Raw genomic sequence first — 23,744 nt, 5'->3', positions numbered from 1 at the left:
CTCTTCTGCCATCAAATTAATCAACTTTTTTCTCGCTTCTACTTGCAGTGCTTGAGAGCAGCTGTGCACGTGTCAGGAGTTTGAAATAGTTTCCTGGTTTTACTGTGGTGAAGAAATTTCAATCTTTTGCCAGTTTTATCAGTTCCGGTGTTTGGAACACCTCTGCAGGGTTAGAAGCAACATTCAATTCAAGCAACACATAAAGAAAATGCTTTCGTTCGTAGATCATAAATAACTGGCTCGTCAGTAACGACCACTTTTGGGCCTGGAAGTGCTTTGGAAATTAATTTAATAAATTTCACTATTTTCAATTTATAATTATTGTAGCAAAGAAAATTCACATTATCAGTAATAATGTGATATATCATTAGCAGTTTTTTGTTCTTTTATTTCCTGTCAGTAAACATCATTATGAGCTTTATTTTATCCATATACCGTATTTCCCGGACTACAAAGCGCACCTGAATATTAGCCGCACAAGCTAAAATCAGGGGAAAATCCTGTTTTGTACATACATTAGCTGCACCTGACTAAAAGCCGCAGGTGTTTCAATGTTGACTTATCATATGTAAGAGAATATGCACAAAGGGAATTGTTAGGAAAGAGATGGCTGTTTGGAGACACACCCCTTTTATTAATATTTTGAAAACAAGTTACGGGTACATATTTGCATAACTTTTTAGGTATATGTACAAGTACCAGTAATTACAAGTACGAAACATGTACTGATGCTTCTTAAACGAGTAACAAATGTAGTACATAACAATAACCTACAGCACACCAGAAAAATAGATTCGGCCTACCTTTTAGGCTCAGGTGCAGTGACACGGCTTTAACAAGAAGAAAAGTCAGTCATTCACCACCATCTTTCTCTTCTTCCTGCGCACTAAAATCACCAAAGTCCTCTTCTCCAGTGTCGGAAACGAACAGGCTCAGGATGGCTTCGTCATCCACTCTCCGCTTCTCTCCTTCGTTGTCACTTTCAAAACCAAACAAATCCTCGTTGTCAGTGTCAGAGTCGAACACCCTCAGAAGGGCCGTGGCGGCGTCTCCATCATGCAGCAGTCCAGCCCTTCGAAATCCGTTGGTGATCATGGATGTTTTCACACTTTTCCACGCTGTCAGATTCCACTGGTGGAGTTGGGCATAACTTGCTTTTCGCAAGTTTATCACCGCTCATTATCCACGCCTCCCGCTGAACACTTAGCGCTACTTTGAAGTTTGTTTTTCGCGTTACTTGTATGGCACTATGTTGCCTGGCGGATGGACATGTGACCAACATACCACTCTTGAACCCCGATACTGTGTGTCTGATCACATGCCCTTCCGCCAGGCAACGTAGTGCCGTACAACAGCGGAACAAACAAAACAAATCCTCTTACGATATGACAAAAATCATGGACAATCCATAGAAAAGCCGCACCTGACTAAAAGCCGCAGGGTTCAAAGCTTGTGCAAAAAGTAGCGGCTTATAGCCCGACAATTACGGTAACTTTATTACTTTACTATCATCCCGGACAAGGCCCCAATCACAGGCGATCCCCTTTCTAGGGAAAAATGTCACAAAGAAGTGTTGCACAAAAACCTTGTGATTGCTTTGGTTGCTAGCAGATTGCTGCGGTTACCCATCCTCATGAAAGACATCGACTTGTCTGCAAACCATATCTAACTAATCACTGCAACACAAACAAGAAAGGGAGACTGTTCGCCTTCAAATTAAAAGCTGCACCTTACCGATTAAACCAAAGACGCCGCTTTTGCTTGGACTGAGTTTCTGGTTTGTGTCACTCAGTCTCACAACCACTTAGTGAGAAATTAGAAGTGTTTGCAGACAAGTTGGCATCTTCTATAAACACTATAAACACTACAATGACTGTGGGAATCTGCTAGCAACAAAAGCAATCATAAAGAGGTTTTTGACACAATACATGACAGCCAGTAACCCCTTGTCAACCAGTGGGGGAATAGTATTTTTTTCCTAGAGACCAGAAGTTTCTCAGAGGTAACTGACCTGACAAGGTTGACAATGAGTTGATTCTGCTACCATAGTTGCTATTCTCCCCAACTACTCACCACACACATTCCCCCCCTAATAACTGGTCTCTAAGCCTACATGACTGCACTAAACTGCAGTGACTCAATCAGACCATCCACAAACCTGAATAGGCTCCTGTGAGTCAAGGTGCAGGGCTCAGTAGCACATTTCCACAGAGGAGCTACTGTTTACCCAAATGTTTGGAACGCACACAAAAGGTGAGGAGCAGCAAGAGGAGACAACAACTCAGCAAAGTAATGATTGTTTAACTGCGCCTGTTTGACTAACAGTCTAATATACTGAGGGTTGTTTTTTGGGGCAGGGCGTTGTGGGAATCTGATTTCTGTTTGCATTTTATAGAAATGCTGTTGCTGTGAAAATACCTGCTATAAACAGCAGTCTAACTGTCACTGTCCTGCCACTGGATTCTTTACCGTATTGTCAAGTGCATATTTGTAACATGACAACCTGAATTTAGTGACAGCCTTAGTTGACGGTGTTTCAAGTCCCAGCCTGCCTTGATTTCGATCAGCAGGTGAAAGACAAGTGACGTTAACAAGTGTAGCACCGTTCCAAAACGATTTCACTGACGGCGTAAACTGGGGAAAGATAAAAGCTGAGGACTCCATGTGTCACTGACGCTGAGCTTTTTATAGAAAATTGTGCAAAAAACACTTCCTGTGGACACGAGCTCTTATCCTCCGCTGATCAAGACAACTCAAAGAAGATCAATTTTTCATCTGCAGTGAAACTCAAACTACCAATCCCAGCTTTGACTAAGAAACTGAAGAATAAGAATGCAGAGACTAGAGACTAGTCCTTAGGAAGAAAGCTTTGAAGGTTATTATGCTTTCGTTAATGAGTGTTTAATGAGAATATTATTCTGTACTTAATGAAAAGTGCTTAGCAAGAGCATGAGAAAAAGACTTAACTGGGTCACTTACAGGCTGAAATCCTTTGCAGGCAGTAAAAGAAGGGATACATTTTTAAATCTGCACTTACATCTTACATAATGTAAAAAAACACAGAGCCACATTCTCCCTTTACAAATTATTCATCAGCTGAATATTAAAAATTTACAGTTGGATGAATCCTGTAACCCACTTTTTTGGTGTCACCTGAAGGCGTTACATAAGACGACAGCACATGACCTTAAATGTTTCCCACCCTTCTGCTTCCTTTCAGAGCACGAAGGCCAGCGGCCCCTCCTCCAGCCGGGTGGTTGATCCAGGCAGCCTGCCCGTCCCCGCCCAATCGGGCATGAGCCGCCGGGGGAAGACGCGCACACCCAGCGTCCCCGAGATGAGCCGGGAGGCCGGGCTGGAGCTGCTCAGGGAGCGGCCAGAGGAAGCCCTATCCCCAAGTCGCCCTCAGGTCCTGGAGACTCCAGAGTCTCTGAGCGATTCTCTGTACGACAGTCTGTCATCCTGCGGCAGCCAAGGATGAAGCAGCCAAGGACGGGAGGAGGAGAGGGAGGAGGAGGAGGACGATGGGGAGGACGCGTCTCCTGGTCGATGGCTGCGCTGAGATGCTGCTGAGGAAAAGAAGACTGCTCCCCATCGACATCCGCGAAGAAAAAAACTGGTGACGTCTCATCAGCTGTTGTAACTGGAAAGATGGATTGATCTCCTCAGGATTTCCAATAAACGTGAAGCCAAAAGCCACCCAAATCGTATAGGTTGTTCACTTTTTCACGATCAGACTCGACTGTGGACACTTCTCTTTAAATCATGTGTACAGGACAACAAAACGCATGGCCAAGCTAATGAGCAGCACAAAAAGTTGTCACTCCCAGTTGTCGTTCGGTGACCTCTCTTTCGTTTCTCTCATCGTAGACGGAGCTTCGTCCCGTACGTCAGAAAAAATTGGCGAGGGGTTCAACAGATGGCGTACTGTACTGTATCAATACATCCATTCTATTCTTGGCATAATTTCACCGCATAATGTATTAAAAAAAAAAAAAATAGAAAAAAACCCCACAAAAAACATGGAGCGCCTTTAAAAAAAAAAAGAATGTTCATGTCTGTGACTCTTAATTGCTAAACTCATGCATCACGATTTTAAATGTATAAACGATTTTATTGATCATGTTGATATTGTTTTGCGGCCAAGGAAGGTTGTCAGAGTATGTTTGTTTTGAAATCATAATACATTTAAAGGTAATATATACCAGCAATAATAACATAGATAAGAGAAATGGCTACACTATTCAATGAATATGTATTTCTATTATTTATTTATTTTAAATGTTCATCATTTGCAGTCATCTTTTTTTTGTAATCTTTCTGTGAAAACTGCAGTTTCCTCGCTTAGTAGGTTATCTTCATATTTTGTGTTGCATCATCTCTATTGCCGTTTGTTCCCTAGCAAAAATAGAGGTCCTATGTACCTACTGCCGTTTTTCAACTTTCTAATTAAAATGTTTTGATTTAGTTTTGTCTGAGTCTTTTTTAGTAATTATATGAGGTTGTAGTAGCTCACAGACTTGGATTGAAAGTGCATCTGCAGTGTTATTTGCACAGTTGTGAAAAAGAGGTTTTATAGAACTTGATGGAGTCCTGTGAAAAACTAATTACCCCCTTACTGTTTCTATAGAGGGTAACCAGCCAGGTTCTGCTAATCAAATTCACTGATCATCAGTGAGTGTGAGCGCTTCTATGAAAGCAGAAGTTCTAGCAGTTTTTCTCATCTGTAGCATTCAGGTTTGTGTTGACATGTTGCCACAATCGTGCCAGAAGTGGACGTCACAGCAAACGCTCTCCAAGTGCCATATTTAGACAAAACTGCAAAAAACTGAAGAGCTGCTTCTCAGACTCTACAGGCCACAATTAACGTGTTCATTTTAAAGTTTATGACAAGCCAATTAGAAAAAGACTGAACAAGTACGGCTTGTTTGGAAGGATCGCTAGGGGAAAGCCCCGTCAGCGGGAAAAAAAGAGAGCATGGCAGCACGCTTTAGCTTTGAAAAGCTGCATTTGAGTAAATCACAGTACTTTGGAGTGGAGATGTTTGGCAATGATGCACAGAGTCATACACAGCACAGTAGCACAAACAGCTCATACTAACTGTTGCACAGTGGCAGGAGGGTGATGATTTTGGCCTGTTTTGCAGACACAGGACAGCACCTTGGCTGTATCCCAATTCAGGGTCTGCAGCCTTAAAGGCCGCATTTTAAGGCCAATTACGTCACCGCGACGATGGCTGTCCCAATTCGAAGGCTGCTCGAAATGCGGCCCTCAAATGCGTCCTTAATTTCCCTGAATTTTAACGACGTGGCGGTGTAGACTTCGTGGCCCAACATATCCCAGAATGCATAGCGTGGCGGTGGGTGTGGATAATTTTGCCAAAAAAAAACGGTGGATGAAGGGCGCTTGAAGAGTAAACTTTAAGTATGTACTGAATATTATGTCACTTATTTATGTGCAAATGTTTAATAACGAAAAAAATGAAAACAAACTTGGTTTTAAAGCCTTTACTTTAAAATATACACCGTTCAATAGCTGACCTTAATCAGAGAATGATCAAAGCTCATGTAGAAACAAACAAATGAACAAAAGATTTTCTCCTTCATTTCTGTCAAACAAAGCTGTATGAAACGTTTCCAGCTGTTAGTATCATGGTTGCTAGGCAACCTGGGCAGCGCAACGGAGGCTAGACCGTCCCATTTCACAAGTCTCGCACTTCCGGCCTTAGCGGTCTTTGAGTACACGGCCCTTGAGGATCGTTGAGGCTGCGTACTTTAAGGCTGCAGACCCTGAATTGGGATACAGCACCTTGTGTCATCGAGTCAGCCGTGCTCTGCTCTGTCTGACAAATAAACCGTGGCCCAAATGCAGTCATACAACAGGACAATGAACTGAATCAACGACTTGTGATTGACAAATTGTTCACCTATGAGTTAGTCACATCAACCTCTTATTCACCGCATCCAGTTTCCAAACACAAAGACTGTAATGGCGAGAACATTCGTTTTAAGGCTTCAAAATCAGACCAATGAAGACGTATTTGACAGCAGGTCGGTGGGCTTTCTGGGCCTCAGATGGTCTTACTAGGAATTCCCACTCTCACTGACATCATACAGAGCCAAAAGTACAAAAAACTGTCTCAGCAGAGTGTTTGCAGCGACCTGAAGCCTGACCCTTTTGCTCACAGGGATTACATTCATGAAGTAACTGCAACACTGACCAAGACTGTCACAAGCATGTTTTGACTATGTTTATGTCCCACGGATAAAGTGACGGGTTTCTTCCATGAATCTTTTCTATTGTGTACATCCTCCCATGTTGGTGAGCCATACAGCTAACACTAAAATTCTTCCATGACATGAGTCACAACAATGTTTGTAGATTTCTTTCAGTAAGTGGGTAATCATTTTGGACATTTTTGCTGACTTTCAAATGTATTTTTAACACTCTGAACCCCAAAAGGAAAACACTATTGATTTAAATTATACTCAAGAAAAGGCAGACATCTCCAAAACTGGGTAAGTCACACCAAAGCAATCTACATGGATAAACAGCTAAACAGCACTACAAGGCAGAGGAAAAATATGTAAATTACATTCTTTAAATTAAACTGTCCCCTTAGGGTGAGATATAATCCTACTGGGAATAAAGGGCCTAACATCTCTCTACCATCTTATAGGCTTGAGGACAAATGTTATAGCTCCCATCAAGGCAATGATTTATTTCTGAATATTTTATGCAAATAAAAAATTTGAATTAGAATTTTTTATTTGAAAAATGACATATATTTGAATATTTGAAGCATTAATTATAAAAACATTTGAGCTTCAAAACTACTGAGCGTTTAAAAAGAGAGAATTGTTATTGTAATAAAACCTCTGGGGAGTTGACACTTTTTATTTAGTTGAAGAATTTGAGGTACATCAAGAGGATCCCTTTAAAAACAAACAAAAAAACAACAACCTCTAAAATTCATAAATCATGTTAAATCAATTTTAAAATATCCAGACTGTGCAGGAAACTGTGAGGTTCAGCTTATGTGCACCTGTCACTACATTTGTTCTGCTGTAAGCGAGCCCTCCATTATCATTATTCTCATATGCACATTTGCAAATGCATAACACGATAAAAAAACATATTAATAAATAATCAGTACCACATCATGTAAGATACAAAAGCTACAGTTTTATTATGAGTGACAAAAAGCTGTTTCTTGTGCTATTACTGAGAGATTCAGGGCACCAAAACCTTTCTGCTTCACAGATTGGCTGTAGTGCAGATGGCAGAGCAGGTCACCTACTGATTGGAAGGTTGGTGGTTTGATTCCAGTCTGTGTGCCAAACACCCTTGAACAAAAAACTAACCCCAAGTTCCCCTCTGGTGTGCCCACCAGAGTGTGGATAGTAGATAGAACGAGGTAGGATGTATAAAGTGTTTTATCTGAGTAGAAAAGTCCTTTTGGGAGGGGGGGATTCAAAGCTTTGGAATAACAATTTTCAAAGCCAAATCTTACATTTTCTAAAAGCTAAACTGCTGTTTTCTATGCTTCAGTGCTTTCCCCAGCATTCCCATAAACACACACACACACACTCTGGTGGATGCATCAGGGCTAACTCGAGGTTCAGTATTTTGCCCAAGAATATTTTGAAACAGGGATCTGAGTAGACGGCCTGCTCTACCTCCTGAGCCACAGATGCCCCCACATCTATAACACATCAGGTACAGATTATATAGATTAGAGTACAACCACAGAGGCCTGTAATAAAGACACGATCACTTTGTCTTAGTACGTTCAACACATTTATTTGAGCAAATGTATCAAATTATTAGTTTCAGTTTTACATCAACAAAATAAAATTTTCACAGTATACACTTTGAAAAGAAAAGAAAAAGGCAAAAAGAGGAAAAAAAGGAATTATACAGATGCCAAATTTTCAGGTTAACATCATCATCTGGCAAACTATTGTCTAGACAACAGATTTACAAGGGGAGCGGTCTGAATCATTCGCCCGTCAATCCAAGTTGAAGGAACAAAATGAAAGAGAAAAGGACAGATGGCAGCAATTCTTCCTCCTCAATGAGGCCAAAATCCAAAATCCAAACCAGCAAGTGGCTGAAAGTCCCTCTGAATGAGTTCAGTGTAGATCATAACAAGTCTGACAGGCTTCTGGGGTTTTAATCAGTGTTAGCACTCTTCACTCTTACCCAAAACCAAAAAACGTGGGAGCAAAACAAATCAGAGGAAAATTTCTGAAAAGGAGGAGCTGCTGTCAAAAACAATGGGACCATATGTGGCAACATTTCACTTAAGAGATCCAAGGAAAACTATAAATAATGAAATTACATAAAATATTACAATTATCAGTTTCAGAAGCTCACATGACCCACTATAAAAAGGAGCCTATTATGTTAATTTATGGCACTAAAGAACAAGTAAATATGAAAAAATTCTCATTAGGTGCCGCTCAGCTTCTGGGAGCCATCATAGGGCAACGCTCCCCTCTACAGGCCAAGCGTTATCACTGCAGCGTTAAAGTATTCATTCACAGCCAGGATGGGACGAGCATACCATACCATAAACTTACATTCAACCCTTGTTGTAAGTTTAGAAAAAAAGTATATGATAAATCAAAGAATTTTCAACAATGTAAGACCACATAGGAGTTAAATTTCAAAATGAAGACAGAAAGTGAAAAGCACCAAGTGCGTTGCAAATTGTGCCTTTTCTGATTGTTTTTATTTTCCTGCTACTCAAAGACTCTTTACTTCTTCTCCTTCTTCTTGTCCTGAAAACAAAAACACAAACAGGGACAGTTAGTTTGGTCGAGCTGTTGTTGTGAGTGCTGTAGTTATGTAATATGAAACAGAGTCTCACTTCAGCCTCAGGATATCGAGCTGCGCTGATCACACGGAAGATGCAGAACATTTTCAGTTACCTGTCTCCGAGTATCGTCATCACTCAGATACAATCAGACGCCCCAGTTTTAAATTACAGTTACAGCTACAAGTATGGCATTTATTTCTTCATTACATGATTTTCTTTATGAGTGCGTGCGAGTTTATTAGACAGGTGTCTGGAGTATAAAGCGAAATGAAAACTGTCCAAGGTGTAGTTAACTAAAATTAAAAGTACCAAGTACCTTCTGTCTGAAGTTAAAATTAAGAATACTAACAAAAAAGCTTTAAAACAAACTTTTCCTGATATTAAAACGTTAACACTACAAATGTTTAGATCTCTGTGACCCTGTTTGTGAAAATCCACAATGCTAAGTTTCAGTTTTCACTGTTTTTGTGGACCACTAATAAAATTTCCTGTCATTGTACTGTGGTGCTTTCTCAGATATCTCAAAACCTCAGCAAATGAAACCACAAATATTTGCATAGCTCAAATTCATGAGGAAAATAAGAAAATGTGCTCTTTGTGTGACTTTAGTGAACTGGCTTTTAGAACATCAGCATTTTTTTAAATAAATATGAAACATATTTTATATTTCTGTTACTGTTAAGCATGAAAAGGCCAAAAAAACAATAAGCCTTTTTATACTTCACTGGATTTCAGCCTGAAGTCAGTTTATGTTTAAGTTCTGTAGTAACAGCTCACAAAAATGGTCTTATAAATAAGTTTGTGAAACCAGCTGAGCAGTGATGATTTTAGTCAAGATGGAGACCATTTACATCAGTGAAGACTACACATTTGTTGCTCTAATGACTTTGTACAGCAGCAAGATGGTATATTTGGGACTGAGCCAAAACAACTAAAGTGCTTTTGTAGTTCTTTATCGCTTTAGAGTAATAGACTAGACCGTCAGGGAAACTCCCTTACGTATTTTTAACTGTTAAAATGTACACAAACAACTTTTGTTATTACAACAAGCCATCACTAGACATTCCTGGAAATGTTCAAAGACAGTATTTTGCAGTCATATAATATCAGTACCTTATCGTTCATGGCAAGGATGACCATCAGTTTCCTGAAGATGGTGATGAAATCAAGAAACAAGTCCACACAGTGCCTGAAAAATAAAAACAGATTAAACTCAGGGTGGTTTTTGAACTGTTAAAAACATATTGAGCGTTTTCATACAGTATGCAGCTTTTCTAGGCCCAGACCGATCAATCAATCTTCAGCACCGAGTAGATCGATTGTGGCCTCATAACATGATACGGCGGTTTCTTGGTTGGAAAAGAAATCTCTCTGATGAACTGCAGGAAAACAGCTGGGGGGGACATTATCGCCATTATCAAGCTGAGGAAACTCCATCAATCTTTTGGAAAGTGGATGCAAAGTGAACACAAAGCAGCATTTTCGGCAGCGTGATTACACCCAAAGTCTTTGCAATGAGTCGAACTGGTCTAAATGTGAGCCAGGTGATTTACCAAGATGGATCAATAAAGCCAAAGCTTTGCCTTCCGGCTCAGCTCCTCACATTGCACATCTGATCCATCACCAATCCAACAGTCCAGCTTAAACTCCTGAAGACATTTCTTCAAAACAGCTCCGTCAGCACAGCCAAAAAACAAACTCCACCCTCTCAGAGAGGGCTGTGGTCACAGTTAATCAGCCGCCACAGGCACAACTCTTGTCACTAAATATAACAGACTGTTCAACACACCAGTTACCCAAATAAGTGTTATGCTGTCTTTTATCAGAACTGGTCGTGGCCTCAGGGTCATCGTCAAATATACTGTTGTCTACAAACTGAGAATCTCCCTCTCTGCTACAGAAATCAGTCAGTCGAGATAAAGTCAGACCGACTGAAGAACATCATCAAGTAGAACGAGCTGCCAGCTCAGTCTGATAATACAATATGGTGCATCAAATTACTTGAGAACTGATGCTCAGTTGTATGGCTCACTGTGGGATGATGCATTTGCACAGCATTTGGTTATAGGGAAATGTAGGCCAGCAGATAAAGGGCTGATGGGAACTTTGCTAGCAGTGAGCACATTTCCTCACCAGACGTAGTCCTTGTCCCCGTTTTCTGCTTTCTCGATGATGAGCTGAGTGTCAAACAGGACAAAGCCGCACATGATGAGCAGCCCCAGGTACATGTGTGCCTGTCAGAGAAGATGACGATGTTAAACGGCACATTTTCACTTACAGCTGATCAAACTTCTAGCAGAGGGTGGATGGCCCTGTTTGGTTCACTTACCTTAAACAGAATCATAGATCCAAAGAACATGTTCATCAGAGACATCAGGAATAGGAGGGAAAGGCCAGACATGAGTGTGCCTGAGGAGACAAAGTGGTTAGCTGGGTATCAATTTTCCTGGATAATGCTGCCAATTTTTTCTCACCTCTAATGTCAGGGGTTTATGAATATATAAGAAAATTTTGAAAAATGAAAAATTGTATTTATTATTAATTTATTTATGTGGTTATTTAATATGATTAAGTAACTTAAACATCACACAGGTCCTGAACTTAAACGGACCCTTTTAGGATTCTGTTGAGCTTCAGATATAATTTAAAAGAAAAAGCAAATTGAACAAAAACAAAAAACAGGCGAGGGGGCGACTGTCTCATCTGGTAGAGTTTTAAGCCCAGATTAGGGTGTTTTGGGTGTAAAGCCTGTCTAAAACCTAGCTTATGCTCACTGTTGTCACTGTTGTACAATCATGTTAGTTTTTACTGCTAACAATACAGATGTACAGGAGCTCAGAGATTTCTGGATTATAGAGGTAAACGCTCCAACAGTTTGAAAAGGATGGAAAGCTGGAAGTGTCCCAGGTGAGAAATCTAGAGACAAACACACCTACAAGATTTCTGTAAGTGAACCTGTAACTTTTATCAGCTCCAGACAGACGTTCTTATTGCACTTTTACTCACTTTGGTTTCAGCTGCACTGACGAGTGAGTGAATTTGTGCTCTTAGGGAAAGTTCACTGCTTTCAGTTTTTTCCTGAAGATTTGCTTTTCACAATCACTGGAAGCCAAAACTGAACTGAGATTAAAGCCATGTTCACACTAATATGTTTTAGCTTGAAAACGCATCTTTTTCTCTCCGTTTTGGCCTCCCGTCCACACTGAGACGGTGTTTTGGGTCAAGGAAAACGGAGCGTTTTGAAAACGCTCTCTAAAGCGGATACATTTGAAAACGCCGTTTTCGCGTCGCAGTGTTGACAGCAAACCCGGAGCCTTTTCGAAAACGATGATCACATTTTAGTCATGTGATGCAGTCATGTGACCAATTAAACTAAGATAGCGGAGGGCATTACACAGCAGTTGTTTTGTTTGCTCTCAATTGTGACAGCCACATTAAAGATTAATATCAGTTTGTACATGCTCCACATAGCTTTTCTTCAAATTCTTTATTCTCACTCGCTTTTGCAACTTTGCACCTTTGTGTTACTCGCAGCAACAACACCTCATTGTTAGTTCATTTAAAAAAACTCTGTGCTTTTCCTTAACATTTTGCAATGTTTCAAAGAGCCGGAAAGTAAATAAACGGCAGACAGAAATAGGGCAGTACTTGCACAGTACTCTAACGTAAGCATTTTTGGCCGTTTCAATGTGGATGAACAACTCTGTGAAAACGAATGAAAACAATAGTGTGGACGCGGAGCGTTTTCAGACGTATACAACATTTTCAAATTTATCTGGGCTAGTGTAGACATAGCCTAAAACTGTAATAGATTTAGGCTGTGTTGATTGCTTTTATTTCCCCGACTGCTCAGTCCGTCAGTTTTGTCACTTTAACAATTTGGTGTATTTTAAAATAATGCAAATGGTGTTCTTAGGGGGGTGCAGGATGGGGGGGAGAGTAAACTGGAGATCTTGTACAAAGGTTTTTCCAGATCAGGGCAGCGAATATCATTTGAGAAGTTTCATTGTATTTAATTGGCTGATTTAAAAATAAATAAATAGATAAATAAATACAATTTTCAGAGGATATTTAGCAGTAATGAGAAGAAGGTATGCCAGGAATATATAAGCACAGTTTCTGTCTGAACTCATTCAGTAGCTACCAGGTATAGAGTTTGTGGATTTTATATCATCTAGTATGTGTTTACACTTCTAATATCAGATGACTAAATATAAAAAAATTTAATAAAACCACCTAAAATGATAGTTGTATTTTTTGTGCTTTGGTTTTGCTTTTTTATTATTTCTCAAGTATATTTGTGAATATTAAAAAACAAAAATCTTTCACTGGGCTGTTTTTAACTCGAATACTTAAACTTGTGAATTAATTTGTGACTAAATGAAACATACAGAGGGGACTTTTTTTAAATCCACAAACTACAGCATGAACCCTGAGTTTAAAATAATTTTAATCTTTCTTATGGACAAAAACTGATGTAAACTGTCTTAGTTATGGGTGGCAGATAGCACAATTACCTCCAAGGAACAGGTAGGTCCTGCGTTTGGCGTAGAGGGCGCTGAGAGTGAAGCAGATGAAAATCACAGAGGTTCCCATGAAGGCAGTCACAATGATACTGAGGAGAAGAATACCAGGACAAATAAATAATATGTTCTTTATTGACTCTTTGGTTTGCTTAGAGCTGCATAAAGAGGTTCAGATTGATGTGACTAACTTTCACTCACTGAGCTGTTAGCAGACATTAAAGTTTAATCTGTCACTTACCTCGGATTGACAGAGATGACAAAGTCCAGTGTGGGTCCAAGGCCAACACCTGGTGAGTAAACACTGTGTTAGGCTTTTGCATGATTACAGACCATTCACCTCTGATCACACAAACAGTAACACATTGTGAACTTACCTGTGAGGAAGGCAAATCCTGCGAGGATAGCCAGTCTCTTCTTCTCTGTCTCAGGGTTGTGGGGGGTCATGGCAAGCCAGAACATCAACCCCAGGGATCCAAGCACAGACAGCACACCACCCTAAAAAAATAGAGGTACAGGGTAAACACAGGCACCAGTACTGTGGCCAAGACAATACTCACATTATTTAAAAAAAAGCTACAAGGTGTTAATAAACTACTTATATAAAAATTCAGATTCAAATTACAGACATGTACTTTGACCCATTGTACGAGCATTATCTGAAATGCACCTGCAGAGTTGTGATGTGCAATAAATGCTTCTGTTATGGCCATTTGCTCTATGGTGTCTCTTCATGTGTACATGATTTTCTTTCACGGTTACTGCCAGTGGTTTTAAATGTCTGTGCTCCTTCCAATTTGTCACCTACGTCTTTACGTCTAAGTCTTGCTACCAAATAACTACAGGGACACTTACCTCTCTAAATTGGATTTGACTTGTGACTGCCAGTAATAACTGAAATTAGAATTGGCTGTCCCAACTTAAATAGTGGCTTAAAAGCCCTGTCCAGACTTAATCTAAGATGGCTGATGAATGGTGAGACTTCCCCCCCCTTTTCTTCTAAAAGCTGTTGTTGTTATCACATCAAACATGGGATAGAGGTGACTAAGCTTCAAAGTATGTGCTGAATGGCTTAGTGGTGATAATGCTCACTGTAAATGACCATTGATGACCTTCTATACTTCACAAAGAGGAAAAAAAAAAACCCACAACAACAAAAAACACAAAAAAACAAATACAACCAAGGTTTCTCACAGTATTTAAACTGGGGAGAAAAAGATCTGTTAGACAGTAAATACCACCTGTTGTTTACACCATCATCTACAGCAGCACATGATGGTGTAAACAACCATAATCTGCTACTGTGAGAATAAGGTCAGGATCAAGGTTATTATAGTTAAATCAAGCTTTAAGAAGTATTTTAGGTAACTGAACTGGAATAAAAACCTGATAAAAAACAAACAAGCAAAGACTATTATGTTCTTACTGACTTAATAAAACATAAATATAAAGGAAATTTCTTTAGTCTTAGTATTTGTCACTTTGAGAAGCCTTGTCTACCTATTGAGAAAATGTGATCTGTTTGTCCTGTTTTATTCATTCTGAAGCTATAAAATCTTCCCCATGACAAACACAATCGAAAGTAAAACTTTTCAAACATTAAAAACAAAACCGAAAGATGTCATGCTTAACATGTCTGGTATGTTAGTTGTACATATTGTACATATTGTAGTTGTGTACTGTGACTTGGAGGGCGTAAAAATATGTGGAACAACCAGTAATGTGGGCTATTCTTGGTCATGCTGTGGACAGAAGACATAATAGCGAAAGAACTTTTTCGCGAAGTGAAACCAAGTGTTTAAACAATGACAACTGCCCACTGCAGCCACTGTTTGTCTTTTTAAATTGGCCCACTTACAGTGGGGCAAAAAAGTATTTAGTCAGCCACCGATTGTGCAAGTTCCCCCACTTAAAATGATGACAGAGGTCAGTAATTTGCACCAGAGGTACACTTCAACTGTGAGAGACAGAATGTGAAAAAAAAAATCCATGAATTCACATGGTAGGATTTGTAAAGAACTTATTCGTAAATCAGGGTGGAAAATAAGTATTTGGTCACCTCAAACAAGGAAAATCCCTGGCTCTCACAGACCTGTAACGTCTTCTGTAAGAAGCTTTTCTGTCCCCCACTCGTTACCTGTATGAATGGCACCTGTTTGACCTCATCATCTGTATAAAAGACACCTGTCCACAGCCTCAACCAGTCAGACTCCAAACTCCGCCATGGCCAAGACCAAAGAGCTTTCGAAGGACACCAGGAAAAGAATTGTAGCCCTGCACCAGACTGGGAAGAGTGAATCTACAATAGGCAAGCAGCTTGGTGTGAAAAAATCAACTGTGGGAGCAATCATCAGAAAATGGAAGACATACAAGACCACTGATAATCTCCCTCGATCTGGGGCTCCACGCAAGATCTCATCCCGTGGGGTCAAAATGATCATGAGAACGGTGAGCAAAGATCCCAGAACCACACGGGGGGACCTGGTGAATGACCTGCAGAGAGCTGGGACCAAAGTAACAAAGGTCACCATCAGTAACACACTACAACGGCAGGGAATCAAATCCCGCAGTGCCAGACGTGTTCCGCTGCTGAAGCCAGTGCATGTCCAGGCCCGTCTGAAGTTTGCCAGAGAGCACATGGATGATACAGCAGAGGATTGGGAGAATGTCATGTGGTCAGATGAAACCAAAGTAGAACTTTTTGGTATAAACTCAACTCGTCGTGTTTGGAGGAAGAAGAATACTGAGTTGCATCCCAAGAACACCATACCTACTGTGAAGCATGGGGGTGGAAACATCATGCTATGGGGCTGTTTTTCTGCCAAGGGGACAGGACGACTGTTCCGTGTTAAGGACAGAATGAATGGGGCCAAGTATCGTGAGATTTTGAGCCAAAACCTCCTTCCATCAGTGAGAACTTTGAAGATGAAACGAGGCTGGGTCTTCCAACATGACAATGATCCAAAACACACCGCCCGGGCAACAAAGGAGTGGCTCCGTAAGAAGCATTTGAAAGTCCTGGAGTGGCCTAGCCAGTCTCCAGACCTCAACCCCATAGAAAATCTGTGGCGGGAGTTGAAAGTCCGTGTTGCTCGGCGACAGCCCCAAAACATCACTGCTCTTGAGAAGATCTGCATGGAGGAATGGGCCAAAATACCAGCTACTGTGTGTGCAAACCTGGTAAAGACCTATAGTAAACGTTTGACCTCTGTTATTGCCAACAAAGGTTATGTTACAAAGTATTGAGTTGTATTTTTGTTATTGACCAAATACTTATTTTCCACCCTGATTTACGAATAAATTCTTTACAAATCCTACCATGTGAATTCATGGATTTTTTTTTCACATTCTGTCTCTCACAGTTGAAGTGTACCTCTGGTGCAAATTACTGACCTCTGTCATCATTTTAAGTGGGGGAACTTGCACAATCGGTGGCTGACTAAATACTTTTTTGCCCCACTGTATTTACATTATGTCTGATGTTTTTCCCCCCCAAACGTCCTCTTTGTGTTGAACTGTGCTTCCTCTTTCCTGCTCAAACCACCCAATCAGCTGGCTTTTTGGGCTCCATAGTATCTGAGCAGGCTGAATTTCCATAACTTTCCCTCAGGTCTGCCAAAAACAATGCAAACGCAGGCCTTTTGGTCACATTTACTTTCCTTGTGGAAATTTGTTTTGCAACACGAATTCACAAAATAAGGGAATGGAAATGGGGATCACTGCAATCCTGTGCTCTTAATAGCAGTGGCTTCAATTCCTCACCTCACCTGGGACCTGGCTACTTTGCATTGTCAGTGGTTATTTTGCCTGTGGCTGCTTGAAGCCGCTTCCTGTGTGAGCGTGGATGGTTGAGACATTCCTATTGGGTATGAGACCTTCTGAAGACGTGCCTGTTATAAATGACAAACCTGCCCTGAGTCGTACCTGAGATCTTACTCATTTTCATGAGACTGCCACATCTACTTTTCTTTTTTACTGACTGATGATTGTTTTGACAGATTTAGGTTTGTGAACCAAGCAGTGATGCAAAAACTAAAATACAGATTTATATACTTCCAAATACTTCTTTTATAGTTCTATAAAAAGAGTTACTAACTCAGTTGAGGGAACTGAATTTCCTCTCTGATGGACTATTGAAACATCTTCACTGCATTTAAACCAGTTAGATTCCAGAACATAAATATTTGTAGCTTTCTGTTACGCCCACATCAGTACCTATCATGAGCCGCTTGTTTTTGATGAAGGAAAGACTCATCACGCAAAGTCATCCAACACCACTCCATTATCCAGGGTGAAGGGAGAGACACACTACACCGGAAATACAGGCTTCAAAATAGGCTACACCTGTGATTACTTCACACAAGTTAGAAAATTGTTGATTACTGAAACACAACTGACTGAAAATCATGGGCTCAATCAGCCTTAATGAATAAATATGATTATGAAATAGGTTGTTCCAGAACTTTCTAGGTTTGGACACATGGGCTGTCTGCATCACAGCTCCACATGTGAAAGAACTTTGAGGAATTGAAACTTGATTGCAAGCTCTTCATAAAAGAGGAAAAGGGGACACATGAAGTTCTGTTAACAACTAGAAATCAGTCAGAACATAGCTGAAGCAGTAATCACAAGTACAGAATAGGCCACTAATCGAGCTCTGATGTCTTTCCTACTACCACAATGTCACTGACCGAGTGCTTGCGCAATCTGACCCTTGTGCTTCAGGCTTGGCAGGAGGATTATCAGAGGGAAAAAAAAACTTTCTATGACAGAGCATGAAAGTGCCTGCATAATGTTATTCTCTTTAGATCAGTGGTCCCCAACCCATCTTTTTATAACAATACTGGTTTTATTTTGCTGTATTTATCCACAACACCTTAAAGGCTGGTCCGTGAAAATGTTGTTGGACATAAACTGGTCCATGGCGCAAAAAAGGTTGGTGACCGCTGCTTTAGATGACATCCAAGAATTTAAAAAATGCAATGAATATAAAAACAAGCCTGAGGAGTATTGGAAAAGTCTGAATTTATGGATGGTTACAGGTATGCCTGTTAGGAATACCAAAAATACTGGGTGACAACTTGCCTGCCTGGCTGCAGACAACTAACAGAGGAAGTAGACTGTAGCAGAATGGACGCATGTTACCTCACTCAAATCCAGTAGCAAACACCTTTGGGGTGTTTTAAAGAGAAACCGAGAACAAAAAAACAACAAAAAAGAGAGCTTAAAATGTGCCCGAAGAACAGCAGAACATCCCCAGAGAAATTTGTGCAACAAATTGTGAGCTTGTCATCAATAATAATAATAATAAACACATGAAATGAATAAATATTAGTAATGAAAGTTTAGCTGGTCTTTGTTGGACTGACTTCCCACCTTAGCTGTGTGACTGTGTTTGATTTAGGGTCACTGTGGAGATCAGCATCCATATAATGAAGTGCTGCAGACCTTTATAAGGCAACATTTATAAAAAAAAAATATTTAGAAAATAAAAGTGCTGTCAGTACTGTAAACTAGGACTACTTTTTTCCCCTTTGTTTTACATAAAGAGTACCCTTCTATTTAGCTGTAACCAAATATATTTTTTATTAATCTCTGTCTTAAAGACATAAAGACTTGGATGGCCACTAACTTTCTGCTTCTTAACTCAGATAAAACTGAGGTTATTGTACTCGGCGCTGAAAAGCTTAGAAATATGGTATCTAACCAGATTCTTACTCTGGATGGCATTACCTTGGCCTCCAGTAACACTGTGAGGAACCTTGGAGTCATTTTTGACCAGGATATGTCCTTCAACGCACATATTAAACAAATATGTAAGACTGCGTTCTTCCATTTGCACAACATCTCTAAAATTAGAAATATCCTGTCTCAGAGTGACGCTGAAAAACTAGTTCATGCCTTTATTACTTCCAGGCTAGACTACTGCAATTCATTATTATCAGGATGTCCAAAAAACTCACTGAAAAGCCTTCAGTTAATCCAAAATGCTGCAGCAAGAGTACTGACAGGGACTAGAAAGAGAGAGCATATTTCTCCTGTTTTGGCTTCCCTTCCTTGGCTTCCTGTTAAATCCAGAATTGAATTCAAAATCCTGCTCCTCACATACAAGGTCTTAAATAATCAGGCCCCATCTTATCTTAATGACCTTGTAGTACCATATCACCCTATTAGAGCACTTCGCTCTCGCTCTGCAGGCCTACTTGTTGTTCCTAGAGTATTTAAAAGTAGAATGGGAGGGAGAGCCTTCAGTTTTCAGGCCCCTCTTCTGTGGAACCAGCTTCCAGTTTGGATTCAGGAGACAGACACTATCTCTACTTTTAAGATTAGGCTTAAAACCTTCCTTTTTGCTAAAGCATATAGTTAGGGCTGGACCAGGTGACCCTGAATCCTCCCTTAGTTATGCTGCAATAGATGTAGGCTGCCGGGGGATTCCCATGATGCATTGAGTTTTTCCTTTCCAGTCACCTTTCTCACTCACTATGTATTAACAGACCTCTCTGTATTGAATCGTATCTGTTATTAATCTCTGTCTCTCTTCCACAGCATGTCTTTATCCTGTCTTCCTTCTCTCACCCCAACCGGTCGCAGCAGATGGCCGCCCCTCCCTGAGCCTGGTTCTGCCGGAGGTTTCTTCCTGTTAAAAGGGAGTTTTTCCTTCCCACTGTCGCCAAAGTGCTTGCTCATAGGGGGTCATATGATTGTTGGGCTGTTCTCTGTATCTATGAAGCGCCTTGAGGCGACATTTGTTGTGATTTGGCGCTATATAAATAAAATTGAATTGAATTGAATTGAATTAATCTGACATGTAACAGATATTGCATAGTGATATACTAAATATATGAGATTGATAGTTTCAGATCCTAGATAGGTAAAATTTATGTTAATCATATTACCATAGGAGGATAAAACATACTTTCCTGTAGGAGACCATCTACAGGTACATGTACAGCTAGGCCAAGCTGCATCTCGTTATGCTTACCTGAAAGAGGCGTGTGACGACATGGACATAGGAGCCGGCAGCGGCCACAAACATACAAACTGCCAAGCTTGAGTACACATTCTTCAAGTGCACCTGGGTGGAATGAGATCTGCAGGAAGAGGGATAATACATGAACGAGGCATGAGTGATGAAAAGGCAAGTTAAAAAGCAGACCATGACGACCGTTTCATTACCACATAAATTGTTTACGTACATTTGGGAGAACTTGAAGAGGGCATCAATGTTGATGCTGCGGTCAAACACGTTCATGGTGAAATCGGGGACTGAGATCTGATGAGACTTCTGATGAAACGCTGTCTTCTCTTAACAGATATGAACGTAAATTAAACCTCTGCTCCACTTAAAACAGTAAGAGTAAAAACTCCTCTATCATGATGACTGTAAGCCTGGAGCAGGTAGTACAAGTGCAACCATTTGTTAATGATTAGTGGAAAGAAACTGGGTATATCTTTGCAGTTTTCTCTGAATGTTTAAACAGTAACGGTGATTACTGATGCCACTAACACTTGCAGCCAAAATATTCACCAAGTGTGCCAAACCCTTCTCCTCTTTACACTCAAGTTTCTAATTTTATAACACAACTTACTTCTTCACACTCAGACACAGCACCCCAGCACTTATCTCGCTGCCTACAACAAGGCAACACAGCATGCAATGTGTTATTCCAAAACCTGTAAGGATTGGGAGATTTAGCTCAATTGTGTAGGTGCACTTTTGTTTTTGAGGAGATTAAGAATGCATGTACTGAGATCAGTTTTAAAGGTATTTTTATGCGCAGAATACCACACTTTGTTCTTCTTTTAATTAAAAACTTGAATGCAATCTTCTTGGGCCTTCATACACAAAACTACTACTACACCATAAAAGCACAAGAATGCCAACAATTGTGCACTCTTGTTTAAATGACTACATAATTTTAATATTTCTAAATAATGTGACTCACATGGGTTAATTTATCCATTATTATTTCAGTTGTGATACTGTGTTACATTTTTTATTCATAATTATGATCATTTATTGGATAAAGTACATTTTAGTCTCAGATTTTAATGCATTTTATCCATCCTTTCCTTATTTCATGCATTTCCCAAGTTTCACTTGATATAATCCTACTGCATTTACAAGCTACTGTAAATGTTATTTTGCAGTAACCTACATGAATGGTGCAATCAGTCTAACTGTATCTGTGGTGTATGGAGCACAGATATGCTAAAAAAGCTGAGATAGCTAAACTGCAGCACATCAGTTTCATGCTCTGTGTAGGAACTGTGTTAAAGTGCATCATGCCTATCAAGTAAAATTAAATTTAAAAATGTTAAATCTATCAAACTGTGCAGTGTATAGGACACATGACAAAAACCTGATCAGTCTCAAAACAAAGTGAGAGATATATGTTGTGTACAATTTCTCTTACTTTTCTTTAAAAAATACTTCAGATATCCATATTTATATTTTCTTCTAGTAGTTATAAGTTTAATTTGCTAAACTAAGGTTTCGTGAAGATCCTTTAAACGTACCTCAGAATATTGCTTTATGTTAACATTCTCATACCCTTAAGTTCATGTGTTTTCTCTCTCTTTAGCAATGCACAATCAGTATAAGAGAGCACAGCACAACATTCTTAAATTAAGCTTACCCTAACTTTTTAAACCAACAAATTAGCATTTTTAAGTATTGCCAACTTATTGATTTTAAAACTTAATATCTGGTTGCTTGCATGTAATGCACTGGTGCAAAAGCATAATTATTTCAGTTTCACAAAAGTAATTTGCTTTTTGAAAAGAGCTGTGTATCGTGAAGCTGTTGTCGGTGTCTAAAGTTGTAGAGAAACAACTCAAAGTTTCAATGAAAGTGACTGAGCAACTCAGTGTGAGGTATGTACCTTTACATTGCAGCAATTTCAACAGCTATACAAGCGTCTCACACTAAAATTTCATACATATAGTGATAACGAAATCGCCCTAACATGAATAGTAACATTAGAACAATGACAAGGGCCTTTCTACGAACCCCATACTCTTTATTTTCCAGCAAATCTAAACCTTTAATTTAGCAACTGGGAGTCTAAGCTATGAAAATAACGTGATTCTTACTTTCATTATTAAGGAAATTCACACAGAAGATTAGAAGTGCGTAGTCTACTTTGATGAAGTTACACAACAGGTTAGCTTTAAATGTCAAGCTTTGTGCCATAACTAGCACACAAACATGCTAACAACCTGGTTAGTAGTCGCCATGCCTCCGATTCGGTAAGCATGGTGACTGCTTGAACTACTTATTCTTACATAAATACGAGAATAAGCCATTCGACACGATAGCTGAGCACCAGACAGCCAAAAAGCAGACGCCTGGAAATGTATTAATAGCTAACGCTGCTAGCCAATACCCGTCAAATAACAAGAAGCCTGGCGAGCTAACGACACAGTTCGACGTCTCCTTCTTTCTTCGGTTATTTTCAGCCCCAGTTAACACGACAAACCGGTATAAGCACAAAACGGTTGCATTTGTACCTGCATATTACTTACCTCTCTGTTACGAGCTGTTTCCTTTTCTCTGCTTTACAGTTAAGTTTTTTTCTAAAACAAAACCGTACGTGTCAGCTCACGGCAGCCTGCTGATGTCACCATGGAAACGCCCAGAAGATTGTAGTCCAGTCACGCGCAGCGAGGTCGAAAGTACGACATATCACCGGCTATCTAATGCGATTTAATGAGCCAACTAGCTGTTTGTAATTATGAATTCTTTTTTTCAAAAACATTAAACGTTACAAGTTATTTTCTCTTCACTTTCGAATAACATTTATATTATGCTGCACTGCCTGGTGTGTCATCGAAGAATGTCACCGGTGCACCTAAAATGGCCGACACAAAATGTAACTGATATCATCAGAAAAGCGTCTTTAGTGCTGTAAAAACAACGTTTGTTTGATCACAAAATAAACGCTGTAAAGAAACCACTTAACCGTCTCAACGGTTTCTAATCAAACCGAAATAAAAAGCAGGATATAAGAGTGTAAATATAAGTTCGAAGATATGACCGAGATATCAGTCATGACGAAACTGCATGCAACGTGAAATATTTTCACTTATGTTTTAGTCATTATACCAAAAGTAGCCTATGAAATAATAGTTTATAATGACAAAAATATAGCACTTTGTACCGTATAAGTTACTTCATTGTTAAGCTCTGCGAAAGAAAAGAAAAATGTGCAAAAAATGTGTTTCTTTATTGTTACATCTTAAATATTTATTAAATTTAATACTTGAAGTAGCTTCCACTAAATAAAATTTTTGGTCAATAAAATGTTTCGACGTGTAAATTAGTTCCCAATTAAGCTTTAAATTCTTTCTTTCGCTTTATCCATTTAAGAAAAATCATAAATTAAATAGTCCAA

At 39.7% G+C, this 23,744-nt stretch overlaps 2 protein-coding genes and 1 long non-coding RNA gene across 10 annotated transcripts in view; 1 reads left to right on the top strand and 2 right to left on the bottom strand.

The window, feature by feature from the left end:
- Positions 1 to 7,970, top strand: part of nckap5l (NCK-associated protein 5-like) — a 65,848-nt gene extending 57,878 nt beyond the window's left edge. For all 7 annotated transcript variants that reach the window (XM_085144597.1, XM_085144595.1, XM_085144596.1 and 4 more), the window contains one exon: positions 3,221 to 7,970. In XM_085144597.1, coding sequence (XP_085000723.1) covers positions 3,221 to 3,481 — 261 coding nt within the window. In that variant the 3' untranslated portion in view covers positions 3,482 to 7,970. The remainder of the gene's footprint in view (positions 1 to 3,220) is intronic.
- On the bottom strand, positions 7,778 to 23,195 carry tmbim6 (transmembrane BAX inhibitor motif containing 6). 2 transcript variants are annotated; one of them, XM_085144609.1, is made up of 10 exons: positions 22,876 to 23,195; positions 20,544 to 20,647; positions 20,330 to 20,438; positions 13,725 to 13,845; positions 13,589 to 13,637; positions 13,342 to 13,439; positions 11,154 to 11,233; positions 10,958 to 11,058; positions 9,938 to 10,013; positions 7,778 to 8,786 (listed from the first exon to the last, which is right to left on the bottom strand). In XM_085144609.1, the coding sequence occupies exons 2-10, from the start codon at positions 20,597 to 20,599 to the stop codon at positions 8,763 to 8,765; spliced, it is 714 nt and encodes a 237-aa protein (XP_085000735.1). In that variant the 5' UTR covers positions 20,600 to 20,647; positions 22,876 to 23,195; the 3' UTR covers positions 7,778 to 8,762. The 2 variants fall into 2 exon arrangements, with proteins under 2 accessions (XP_085000735.1, XP_085000734.1); XM_085144608.1 differs by having other exon boundaries at positions 20,544 to 20,652; positions 22,876 to 23,191.
- Positions 13,917 to 20,323, bottom strand: LOC146494199 (uncharacterized). The gene is made up of 2 exons (XR_014871389.1): positions 16,808 to 20,323; positions 13,917 to 15,200 (listed from the first exon to the last, which is right to left on the bottom strand). It is a non-coding gene; the product is annotated as an uncharacterized LOC146494199 (long non-coding RNA).
- Positions 23,196 to 23,744: the final 549 nt, after the last annotated feature.

Source organism: Neolamprologus multifasciatus, chromosome 20, assembly GCF_963576455.1.
Source record: "Neolamprologus multifasciatus chromosome 20, fNeoMul1.2, whole genome shotgun sequence".
In the NCBI taxonomy this organism is placed as follows: Eukaryota; Metazoa; Chordata; class Actinopteri; order Cichliformes; family Cichlidae; genus Neolamprologus; species Neolamprologus multifasciatus.
The sequence above is the reverse complement of the archived record's forward strand: the minus strand, read 5'-3'. Positions and strand labels throughout refer to the sequence as shown.

What these genes read in the sequence shown, in the direction of transcription:
- tmbim6 (XM_085144609.1), bottom strand. Translation starts at nt 20,599, where the DNA reads ATGAACGTGTTTGACCGCAGCATCAACATTGATGCCCTCTTCAAGTTC. An exon ending in CTCTTCAAGTTCTCCCAAAT is followed by an intron (nt 20,439 to 20,543) that starts GTACGTAAACAA and finishes CTCTTCCTGCAG; the next exon opens with ATCTCATTCCACCCAGGTGC. An exon ending in GTCATCTCTGTCAATCCGAG is followed by an intron (nt 13,440 to 13,588) that starts GTAAGTGACAGA and finishes TCTTCTCCTCAG; the next exon opens with TATCATTGTGACTGCCTTCA.